Source organism: Armigeres subalbatus, chromosome 2 (genome assembly GCF_024139115.2).
Source record: "Armigeres subalbatus isolate Guangzhou_Male chromosome 2, GZ_Asu_2, whole genome shotgun sequence".
Lineage (NCBI taxonomy): Eukaryota > Metazoa > Arthropoda > Insecta > Diptera > Culicidae > Armigeres > Armigeres subalbatus.
This window is the reverse complement of record NC_085140.1, coordinates 27,163,575-27,176,294: the sequence shown is the minus strand read 5'-3', so window position 1 is coordinate 27,176,294 and position 12,720 is coordinate 27,163,575. Positions and strand designations below refer to the sequence as shown.

Genomic DNA, 12,720 nt, shown 5'->3' with positions numbered 1-12,720 from the left:
TTCCGAAGGTATCACATCTCACCTTGCCATAAATCGAGCAAATGGCTAAGTCAAAAAAAAAAGTGTCATATCCGCTTCTGCCTTCTGCCTGCCCGGCAGCAAATGCATCCTACGAAAAAATGGATCACATCTTCCCTTGCCTTGAATCGAGCAAATGCCTGAGTCATATTATCTCTTGTCATGTGCCGGGCAAATGTAATTCTTGGAAGAAGGGATAATATCGCCCATTGGCTGAAACCGGGGAAATGCCTGTATTAAAAGAATGTGTCACATCATCGTTAGTTTTCTGCCAGGCAAATGCATCTCTCAAAGGAGGGCTCATATCTCCCGTTGACTTAAACCGAGCAAATGGCTAAATCATTAGAAGGATTCATATCCTCTTTTTCCTTTTACCGGTAAAATGGATCCGTTGAAAGAAGGGATCACGTCTCCAGTGGTCTAAAACCGAGCAAATGCCTGAATTGAATTACGCCCCACATCTTCTTTTGATTTCTGCAAGACAAATGCATCCCTTAAAGGAGGGAATCATATCTTTCCGTGCCATAAAGCGAGAAAATACCTGAATAGAAAGGTGGAATCATATCCTCCCTTGTCTTCTGCCGGGCAATAATTATAAGTGACAATAATTATAAAGAATTGAACATATTTTACACTAGTTGACCCGGCAGACGTTGTCATGCATAAGTAGGCGAGAATACGCGTTGTGAAATGCCCATGCGAAATTCCTATACGAATCTCTATTTTAGTTTTTCGCGATTTACTCAACCATACTCGTGATTTTCGCATGGGCAAATATCATATAAACCCTTCTTCTTCTTATTGGAATTACATCCTCACACTGGGACAGAGCCGCCTCGCAGCTTAGTGTTCATTAAGCACTTCCATAGTTATTAACTGCGAGGTTTTTAAGCCAGGTTACCATTTTATCATTCGTATATCATCAGGCTAGCACGATGATACTTTTATGCCCAGGGAAGTCGAGACAATTTCCAATCAGAAAATTGCCTAGACCGGCACCGGGAATCGAACCCAGCCAACCCCAGCATGGTCTGGGGGAATGGAGAAAATCCATCTAGCCATTTTTGAGTTATGCGGATACGAACACAGACCATTTCATTTTTATTATATAGAAGATTAGTTCGGAAATTGGTAATTTCACAATTATTATGCCAAATGACCATTATGCCAAACGGCGTTATGTCAAACGAATTTATGCCAAATGACCTACCACCTCTGTTTTTTCGCACATGTATACAAATTTGATGAACTTGTTTTCGTTGCTTGTAATGATTCCAACCAGTTCTTGCCTCTCTTTTGTCGTTGCTCGTTATCTATTGAGAGCGCTTCCTGCAAACTCTGATTAGAGGTGCTTCAGATTCTTCGTCCACATTTTGGCTGTTACGCACTTTTCAAATATATCGGCTAACTAGAACTTTTGATATACTATTTTTGCCTGTTCCTTACCTCATTCTATTCAGTAACGCGAATAGAGGTAATAGTTTATTACCTCTATTGTAACGCGAGATAAAATAAAGGTTGTACGGAATCAAATAGCATCACTTTCAAAGGTCAATAACATTTCGCCTCCTAGTTTGATAATATTATTATTATTTATTCAGACTAAGGCCGAAGTGGCCTGTGCGGTATATAAGAGTCTTCTCCATTCGGCTCGGTCCATGGCTACACGTCGCCAACCACGCAGTCTACGGAGGGTCCGCAAGTCATCTTCCACCTGATCGATCCACCTTGCCCGCTGCGCACCTCGCCTTCTTGTGCCCGTCGGATCGTTGTCGAGAACCATTTTCACCGGGTTACTGTCCGACATTCTGGCTACGTGCCCGGCCCATCGCAGTCGTCCTATTTTCGCGGTGTGAACGATGGATGGTTCTCCCAACAGCTGATGCAATTCGTGGTTCATTCGCCTCCTCCACGCACCGTCCGCCATCTGCAACCCACCATTGATGGTACGCAACACTTTTCTTTCGAAAACTCCGATTGCGCGTTGGTCCTCCACGAGCATCGTCCAGGTCTCGTGTCCGTAGATGACTACCGGTCTAATGAGCGTTTTGTAGATTGTCAGTTTGGTACGGCGGCGAACTCTATTCGATCGGAGCGTCTTGCGGAGTCCAAAGTACGTACGATTTCCAGCCACTATGCGTCTCCGAATTTCTCTGCTGGTGTCATTTTCGGCAGTCACCAGTGAGCCCAAGTACACAAATTCTTCTACCACCTCGATTTCGTCACCACCGATGCAAACTCGCGGTGGGTGGCTCACATTGTCTTCTATTGAACCTCTTCCTATCATGTACTTCGTCTTCGACGTGTTGATGACTAGTCCAATCCGCTTAGCTTCCCTCTTCAGTCTGATGTAGGCTTCCTCCATCTTCTCAAAGTTACGTGCGATAATATCTATGTCGTCGGCGAAACCAAATAGCTGGACGGACTTATTGAAAATTGTACCACTCGTGTTAATCCCTGCTCTTCGTATTACCTCTTCCAAAGCGATGTTGAATAGCAAACACGAAAGACCATCACCTTGCCGTAACCCTCTGCGCGTTTCGAAGGGACTCGAGAATGCCCCTGAAACTCGAACTACGCACATCACCCGATCCATCGTAGCTTTGATCAACCGTGTCAGTTTATCCGGAAAACCGTGTTCGTGCATTAGCTGCCATAGCTGGTCCCGATCGATTGTATCATATGCGGCTTTGAAGTCGATGAATAGATGATGTGTGGGCACGTTGTATTCGCGGCATTTCTGCAGTACTTGGCGAATGGCGAACACCTGGTCTGTGGTGGAGCGTTCGCCCATAAAACCCGTCTGATACTGCCCCACGAACTCCCTTGCAGTTGGTGCTAGTCGACGGCATAAAATTTGGGAGAGTACCTTGTAGGCGGCGTTCAGCAATGTGATTGCGCGGTAGTTGCTACAATCCAGCTTATCGCACTTTTTGTAGATGGGACACACGACACCTTCCATCCACTCCTGCGGCAAAACTTCCTCCTCCCAAATCTTGGTAATGACCCAGTGCAGCGCTCTAGCCAGTGCGTCACCACCGTGTTTAAATAGCTCTCCTGGTAGTTGGTCAACCCCTGGGGCTTTGTTGTTCTTCAGCCGGCCAATCTCCTCCTGGATTTCCTGGAGATCCGGAGCCGGTAGAATTATGTCCTGCGCGCGTTCTCCCAGGTCCATCACCATACCGCCATCTTCGTCTGCCACATCGCCATTCAGGTGTTCTTCGTAGTGCTGCCGCCACCTTTGGATCACCTCACGCTCGTTCGTAAGAAGGTTCCCGTTTATGTCCTTACACATATCAGGCTGTGGCACGTGGCCCTTACGTGAACGGTTTAACTTCTCATAGAACTTTCGTGTGTTATTAGCGCGGTACAGTTCCTCCGTCTCTTCACGGTCTCGATCTTCCTGCTGGCGCTTTTTCCTCCGGAAAATTTAGTTTTGTCTATTCCGCGCCCTTTATATCGTGCCTAGTTCGCCCTCGTGCGGTGTTGCAGCAATCTCGCCCATGCTGCATTCTTCTCTTCCACTATCTGCTCACATTCGCCGTCATTCCAGTCGTTTCTCTGATCCGGGGCTACCGTGCCAAGTGCAGCGCTTGAGGTGCTACCAATGGTGAATCGAATATCTCTCAAGCCATCTTCAAGAGACGCTGCACCTAGCTGCTCGTCCGTTGGAAGTGCCACTTCCAGCTGCTGCGCGTATTCTTGGGCTAGTCTACCGTCTTGTAGCCGCCCAATGTTAAGCCGCGGCGTCCGACTTCGACGCGTGTTGTACACCGTCGAGAGTTTTGAGCGCAGGCATACTGCAACGAGGTAGTGGTCGGATTCAATATTCGCACTGCGGTAAGTGTGAACGTTCGTGATGTCGGAGAAGAATTTACCGTCGATTAGAACGTGGTCGATTTGGTTTCCGCTTCTTGGTTAGGTGAGCTCCATGTGGCCTTGTGGATATTTTTGCGGGGAAAGAAGGTGCTTCGGACTACCATTCCGCGGAAGGCTGCAAAGTTTATGCATTGTTGGCCGTTGTCATTGGATACGGTGTGCAGACTATCCGGTCCGATGACCGGTCTATACATTTCCTCCCTTCCTACTTGTGCGTTCATGACGATTTTGACGTCCCGCAGTGGGCATCCATCGTATGTCTGCTCCAGCAGTGCGTAGAACGCTTCTTTGTCGTCGTCGAGTCTCCCTTCGTGTGGGCAGTGCACGTTGATGATGCTATAGTTGAAGAAACGGCCTTTAATCCTCAGCTTGCACATCCTTGCGTTGATTGGCTGCCACCCAATCACGCGTTGGCGCATCTTACCCAGCACTATGAAGCCGGTTCCCAGCTCGTTGGTGGTGCCGCAGCTTTGGTAGAAGGTAGCCGCTCGATGCCCGCTTTTCCACACTTTCTGTCCTGTCCAGCAAATCTCCTGCAGCGCCACGACGTCGAAGTTGCGGGGATGTAATTATCGTAGATCATCCTGTCGCAACCTGCGAAACCTAGCGACTTGCAATTCCATGTTCCAAGCTTCCAATCGTGATCCTGTATTCGTCGCCTAGGTCGTTGCCGATTATATCGAGTCGCATTATCTCTTATATTGTTCGTAATGATTGGTTTTCTAGGCGGCTTATTGGGCCAGCGCAAACCTCCTGTCTCGTCAGAGGGCCGTCGTGTCAGGGCTGTTTAGCGTCCCACCTAACACCAGGACTTGGGCTTGTGCGCTTTGAGCGGCACAAGGTCGCTTTGGTGGGGCCTACTTGCGGATACATGCAGCTTTTTATAGAGGTTTAACAGGGCCCACTGTCAAACCCCACCACATCCTAGGCAAGCCCCACAACTCGCAGATGGCCTGGGGAGGGATCGTCAAGCCCTTGGACATAGTCCCTGCTGCCCACAGTTTGATAATAATAATGTGTTATTTACACTACGTGAGTTCCATTGCGAAATTTCCAGTAGTTTCGAAATAACAGTCGAAGGAACAGGTCGAGCGCGATATAATCTTATGCACTCACCTCAACAATCCATATCTCAAGAAAAGGTAGCACTTTTTCTTCTTCTTCTTCTTCTTATTGGCATTACATCCCCACACTGGGACAGAGCCGCCTCGCAGCTTAGTGTTCATTAAGCACTTCCACAGTTATTAACTGCGAGGTTTCTAAGCCATGGTACCATTTTTGCATTCGTATATCATGGGGCTAGCACGATGATACTTTTATGCCCAGGGAAGTCGAGACAATTTCCAATCCGAAAATTGCCTAGACCGGCACCGGGAATCGAACCCAGCCACCCTCAGCATGGTCTTGCTTTGTAGCCGCGCGTCTTACCGCACGGCTAAGGAGGGCCCCAGCACTTTTTATTGGCTAATAATAATAACGTCAACATGTTTAATTGTTTGACTATATAATTTCACTTTAGCTTTCTGAAAACCACATATGTTTTTTAGTAAAAAAAAATCAAAAACTGCTAAAATATAATTTTTTACTAATACTCGCCAAATTTGAGGAGAGCATCAATCTCACTATTCAAACCGATTCACACTGCAGCACTTTTTTGATTTTATGTTTTAGATTTTTGTAAAGTTTGGCAAAGTTTACTCTAATTAAGTCAAATAATTGACTGCGACAATAAAATGAGTTCATTGTTTGTTGGGAAAGATTTAAAGCAGAAGAATGTTGGTTTAGGACTTGTACAAAATCTTATGAGTTGTATGTTCAAGCTTATATGTATATTGTTAAAAAAAATATTTTGAGCATTTTAGTGGAATGTCTTCACTTGTCATATGACGAGTTTGTACAATCCCATTTAATTCCACCACTTAATTGTACCTTGACAGATACGTATTTCGACCTCAACAGTAAAGTCGTCTTCAGTGTCTCGTACTTGACTTCGAGTCAAGTACGAGACACTGAAGACGACCTTACTGTTGAGGTCGAAACACGTATCTGTCAAGGTACAATTAAGTGGTGGAATTAAATGGGATTGTACAAACTCGTCTTATGACAAGTTATATATTGTGTTTCTATACCTGAAAATTTCACGACAATCTGTTAGTAGATTTGTTTTTCTCGAGTAGTTCTTCTTCTTCTTCTTATTGGCATTACATCCCCACACTGGGACAGAGCCGCCTCGCAGCTTAGTGTTCATTAGGCACTTCCACAGTTATTAACTGCGAGGTTTCTAAGCCAGGTTACCATTTTTGCATTCGTATATCATGAGGCTAACACGATGATACTTTTATGCCCAGGGAAGTCGAGACAATTTCCAATCCGAAAATTGCCTAGACCGGCACCGGGAATCGAACCCAGCCACCCTCAGCATGGTCTTGCTTTGTAGCCGTGCGTCTTCTTCTCGAGTAGTTCTAAGTGATGAAATTTGATACCTTCTTCTTCTTCTTCTTCTTCTTCGATGGCTCTACATTCCTACTGGAACTTGGCCTGCTTTTCAACAACGGATTGGCAAACACCCCTTATTCCTCTAACAGTTTTAAACATAGAAAAAATAAGTAGGGTAAAACGTCCTATCGTTGTGGTATGCCCTAATGTTGCGGTAGTGTTAAAATAGTCCATTCTGGATATAATACCATTGAAAACAAATGTGGGTACGCTAAAACTCTTCGGATTAACAACTAGAACAGCTTTTGTTTGACAAAATTCCGTTCAAAATGAAGAAAAATCAACATTTTTCGTTAAAAATTAGAATCCTTTGAGCCTATTATTGCGGTAGTGCTAAGGTCCTATTGTTGCGGTATCCAATTACATGCAATACCGCAACAATAGGACTGACCTTCAACAAATATCGCAACGATGGGCAACTGCGTCCTATTGTTGCGGTAGTTTGATTTTTTGTGATAAAAACAAAACAACATAAGTTCAGCACAATTGACGTAATATTTACGAAACTATACACCCAAAAAACAGATCTTACAATTATTGTATAAAAACGTGGCATATACAAATCTGTAAGATTTTTATACAGAAATTGTATTAAAATAATACAAATCTGTATAATTTCAATACAACGATTGTATTAAAATCTTCCAAAAATTGTATATGCCCAATTATTATACAGTTTCTGTAAGGTTCTTATGCAGAACTGTATTAAAATCTGCCATCCGCTGGTTGGAGTTAACGAGCATCCTATTCAACTACCACAATGTGGAAATCGACCAACAGGTAATTTTTGAAGAATTTTTGTAATGAATTTTGTTTTGACACGGTGCTTAACTCCTCCATAATAGGTCGTTTTACCCTAGATAGGAACCAGCATTTGATGCTTGACGCCTTTAGTAATTTAAAAATACCAAAAACTCTGTATCAGTACACAGCTACTGAGTGGTGGAGTTTAATGAAACTTGCAACTGTATAGTGAAGTTTTATACCATTATTGAACACAAAATTGTCATAATTATTAGGCGATTATCCAAAATATTTTGTACTGCTTTATGCGGTCGGTATGTTAATAAATCGTGTTTAGATTAGCACGCCAGCTTTCCAGGAACATGAGTAGAATATTTTTAATAGCAAATTGCCCATTGATGAATCCCCAGTAATATTTTGGTTTTACAGTTAACTTGAATAAGTTAAGTAGATCAAATAATGCTTTTCAAGACAGTTAGAAAACAAATATATTGGATTTGTGAATTACCGTATATTTACGTGGAACGTATTCCAGGCGTAGCTTTTATCAACACTTTATGTTTGTAGCCCGCGTCAACCAATTAGAGTATCAAACACTCCCACGCCTTCCTACGACAGTTCCAACTAACGCCGTCGCCTTGTGTTTGACGATGAGATTTAATTTTCTGACTCGGTGAATTTCTGCTGTGAGAGGCAGAGGAAATAATCAAACAACATGCTTTCTATGCAAGGAAGTATGTGAACCAGGCACACGCCGTGCTCTATGAAAACAGCAACTTACAAAAATATCCTAAAATTTTCGGAAAGAGGGTGCTGATGAGTGAGCAGACCATACAAGTTCACCTGAGCGTAGCCAGTTGAAAACGCAAATGCTCAATTAGGTGAAAATGGTACGCATTCTGCTTTTGCTCTCAAGTGGAAATTTGAATAACGCCTTCAAAGGAGGAAAGCGTACTTTGTAGGTTATTGGAACGGCATACCACAATGTCTATTAAATTGATACAATCCTCGATACAGAGCGCAAGTCATACAGGAAAATGGAAACACATTCTTAAAATAGGCATGATGAAGATAAATTTTGCATGCTGGAGTACACCTCCTCTCCATCAATGACATTTTCATGGAACTCATTTTTCAAACCCATTTTTCTTCCTTCTTGAGAGAATACTATTTTCCGTGGAACTGTCTTCTTTGGAATTGATTCTAATTCGGAAAAATGAACAAATCTGAAAATCTAATTCTTGGAAATTATCTTTCTAGTCACTTTGCAACGAAACCAATGCCGACGATCTACATCTGAAACATGATAATCGAAACAAGCCTACAGCGTACCAATCAGGATTATGAGTTATGGGTTATGGCCTCGCAAGCAGCATGGCCAGTTCACACAGCGTGTGATGGCCTTCCGGATAGTGAAATCAATTTTCCACATGAATCGATTTCAGATTTGCTCCAATGCCAATATCCATTATCGGTTTGAAATTGAAGACAAACAAGCCGCATTTGATTGCAGTCAGTTAGGTCGGGATTGACTGAGCCCGATGGGGGTGCCAACTAGAATTGGCATGTGGTTGTTTAGTGCTTAGTTGTATCCAGTGAAACCATGCATGCCGAAGGCTTTAACAAATTGTGAATAACATTGCTTCCCTCCTGAGCTAACCTACGAATAACAATCATGCGGATTCAGTTGAAGATCATACGAAATAAAAGCAAATTTCATATGCTATATTTTTCATTTCTGGCCACCCGACGACGTAGACTATGAGGAACAGTGCGAGGTTGCGATTCATCTGCAGGCTCCGGAAGATGGTAACGAATGCCTGTTTAGTCATATTCGAAGTAGTGTAAAACTGTTTGTATTGTCTAGTGTTGTGCAAGTGGTAATCCAGTTGATAATCGCAAAATTCTATTCGATGCAAGAAATTATCATTCTAAACCATTATTGTTCCTCCGCGAGAAGCTTCGCCTAGTAGATGGTGTACCTTTGTAGTTGACCAGATGATCGCATGTGTCCAGTGATTAGGGAAGGCAAACTCAAAAAGCATTTGGCCTAATTGCGCCTGATGCCTTGCATGATGAAAAAACTATGGAAAATGCATGAATAATTGACATTATATGAACCATAATAAATTAACAGTTTCAGTATCGACCTTTCTATATTGACAACGGAACGAATATCTTAATCCGATTATTAAATCAAGAAGCTGATGACTTATTAAATAACAGGTGCATCGAAACTGACTATTGCCTGGCAGGTTTTGATTCTGCACAACTTTACAAAAACAATAAGAAGGATTATGTACGAGACACAACCGTTCGACGCAAACTACGTAAAACAGTTTAGAGCATTCAAATTTGAAGTGCCAACGAATTTCGGCTCCGAAAAGTTATTGCAGCGTTTACCAAATTTCATGGATCAATGAACATTGGATGATTCAAATGGAGTAGCATTATTTGTGTCACTAAACAATGTTAAACAATTTTAAAATTTCGTTAGAAATTTAACTTTTAGAAAAACGTCTCTCTTCAACGCGTGCTTTCTGCCGCCGCCAAGGGATTATGTTTTGAGCTTTGAAAATAGTTTGTCTCGGTTTAATTTACTCTTGTGTGAAATGGTGGCCCTCATGAGAACCGATTGATTTTTTATAATGAGCACATCCAAAAACTAAAGGCATTCATTCATTTATTCAGACTAAGGCCGAAGTAGCCTGTGCGGTATATAAGAGTCTTCTCCATTCGGCTCGGTCCATGGCTACACGTCGCCAACCACGCAGTCTACGGAGGGTCCGCGAGTCATCTTCCACCTGATCGATCTAACTTGCCCGCTGCGCACCTCGCCTTCTTGTGCCCGTCGAATCGTTGTCGAGAACCATTATCACCAGGTTACTGTCCGACATTCTGGCTACGTGCCCGGCCCACCGCAGTCGTCCGTTTTTTGCAGTGTGTGCGATGGATGGTTCTCCCAGCAGCTCATGCAACTCGTGGTATATTCGCCTCCTCCACGTACCGTCCGCCATCTGCACCCCACCATAGATGGTACGCAGCACTTTCCTTTCGAAAACTCCAAGCGTGCGTTTGTCCTCCACGAGCATCGGCCAGGTCTCGTGTCCGTAGAGGGCTACCGGTCTAATGAGCGTTTTGTAGATTGTCAGTTTGGTACGGCGGCGAACTCTATTCGATCGGAGCGTCTTGCGGAGTTCAAAGTACGTACGATTTCCAGCCACTATGCGTATCCGAATTTTTCTGCTGGTGTCATTTTCGGCAGTCACCAGTGAGCCCAAGTATACAAATTCTTCTACCACCTCGATTTCGTCACCACCGATGCAAACTCGCGGTGGGTGGCTCACATTGTCTTCTCTTGAGCCTCTTCCTATCATGTACTTCGTCTTCGACGTGTTGATGACTAATACGATCCGCTTAGCTTCCTTCTTCAGTCTGATGTAGGCTTCCTCCATCCTCTCAAAGTTACGTGCCATAATATCTATGTCGTCGGCGAAGCCTGGACGAACTTATTGAAAATTGTACCACTCGTGTTAATCCTTGCTCTTCGTACTACCCCTTCCAAAGCGATGTTGAATAGCAGACACGAAAGACCATCACCTTGCCGTAACCCTCTGCGGGTTTCGAAGGGACTCGAGAATGCCCCTGAAACTCGAACTACGCACATCACCCGATCCATCGTCGCTTTGATCAACCGTGTCAGTTTATCCGGAAAACCGTGTTCGTGCATTAGCTGCCATAGCTGATCCCGATCGATTGTATCATATGCGGCTTTGAAGTCGATGAATAGATGATGTGTGGGCACGTTGTATTCGCGGCATTTCTGCAGCACTTGGCGAATGCGAACACCTGATCCGTGGTGGAGTGTTCGCCCATAAAACCCGCCTGGTACTGCCCCACGAACTCCCTTGCACTTGGTGCTAGTCGACGGCATAAAATTTGGGGGAGTACCTTGCAGGCGGCGTTCAGCAATGTGTTTGCGCGGTAGTTGCTACAATCCACCTTATCGCCCTTTTTGTAGATGGGACACACGACATCTTCCATCCACTCCTGCGGCAAAGCTTTCTCCTCCCAAATCTGGGTAATGACCCAGTGCAGCGCTCTAGCCAGTGCCTCACCACCGTGTTTAAATAGCTCTCCTGGTAGTTGGTCAACCCTTTGTTGTTCTTCGGCCGGCCAATCTCCTCCTGGATTTCCTGGAGATCCGGAGCCGGTAAAATTATGTCCTGCGCGCGTTCTCCCAGGTCCATCACCATACCGCCATCTTCGTCTGCCATATCGCCATTCAGGTGTTCTTCGTAGTGCTGCCATCACCTTTGGATCACCTCACACTCGTTCGTAAGAAGGTTACTTACACATATCAGGCTGTGGCACGTGGCCATTACGTGAACGGTTCAACTTCTCATAGAACTTTCGTGTGTTATTAGCGCGGTACAGCTGCTCTGTCTCTTCACGGACTCGATCTTCCTGCTGGCGCTTTTTCCTCCAGAAAATCGAGGTTTGTCTGTTCCGCGCCCGTTTATATCGTGCATCGTTCGCCCTCGTGCGGTGTTGCAGCAATCTCGCCCATGCTGCATTCTTCTCTTCTACTAACTGCTCACATTCGCCGTCATACCAGTCGTTTCTCTGATCCGGGGACACCGTGCTAAGTGCAGCGGTTGCGGTGCTACCAATGGCGGATCGAATATCTCTGAAGCCTCTTCAAGAGACGCTGCGCTCAGCTGCTCTTCCGTTGGGAGTGCCACTTCCAGCTGCTGCGCGTATTCTTGGGCTAGTCTAGCGGCTTCTAGCCACCCAATGTTAAGCTGCGGCGTCTGACTTCGACGCGTGTTGTACACTGTCGAGAGTTTTGAGCGTAGGCATATTGCAACGAGGTAGTGGTTGGATTCAATATTCGCACTGCGGTAAGTGCGGACGTTCGTGATGTCGGAGAAGAATTTACCGTCGATTAGTACGTGGTCGATTTGGTTTTCCGTTTCTTTACTAGGTGATCTCCATGTGGCCTTGTGGATATTTTTGCGGGAAAAGAAGGTGTTTCGGACTAACATTCCGCGGGAGGCTGCGAAGTTTATGCATCGTTGGCCGTTGTCATTCGATACGGTGTGCAGACTATCCGGTCCGATGACCGGTCTATACATTTCCTCCCTTCCTACCTGTGCGTTCATGTCACCGATGACGATTTTAACGTCCCGCAGTAGGCATCCATCGTATGTCTGCTCCAGCAGTGCGTAGAACGCTTCTTTCTCGTCGTCGGGTCTCCCTTCGTGTGGGCAGTGCACGTTGATGATGCTATAGTTGAAGAAACGGCCTTTAATCCTCAGCTGGCACATCCTTGCGTTGATTGGCTGCCACCCAATCACACGATGGCGCATCTTACCCAGCACTATGAAGCCGGTTCCCAGCTCGTTGATGGTGCCACAGCTTTGGTAGAAGGTAGCCGCTCGATGCCCGCTTTTCCACACTTTCTGTCCTGTCCAGCAAATCTCCTCTCCTCCTGCATAAGAGGTAAAATACTAAAAAATAATACCAAAATCTTATATGTAGGATACTCGCTTAACTTTTCAAAAGGACCTAAGTGACATT

General features: G+C 44.8%; 1 protein-coding gene across 4 annotated transcripts in view; it reads left to right on the top strand.

The window, feature by feature from the left end:
- LOC134218367 (serine-rich adhesin for platelets) overlaps positions 1 to 12,720 on the top strand; it is a 428,012-nt gene that overhangs the window by 384,733 nt on the left and 30,559 nt on the right. For 2 of the 4 annotated variants that reach the window (XM_062697307.1, XM_062697309.1), the window contains one exon: positions 8,896 to 8,946. The exons of the other annotated variants lie outside the window; for them this stretch is intronic. In XM_062697307.1, the coding sequence (XP_062553291.1) occupies positions 8,896 to 8,946 (51 nt within the window). The remainder of the gene's footprint in view (positions 1 to 8,895; positions 8,947 to 12,720) is intronic. 4 annotated transcript variants of the gene reach the window in all.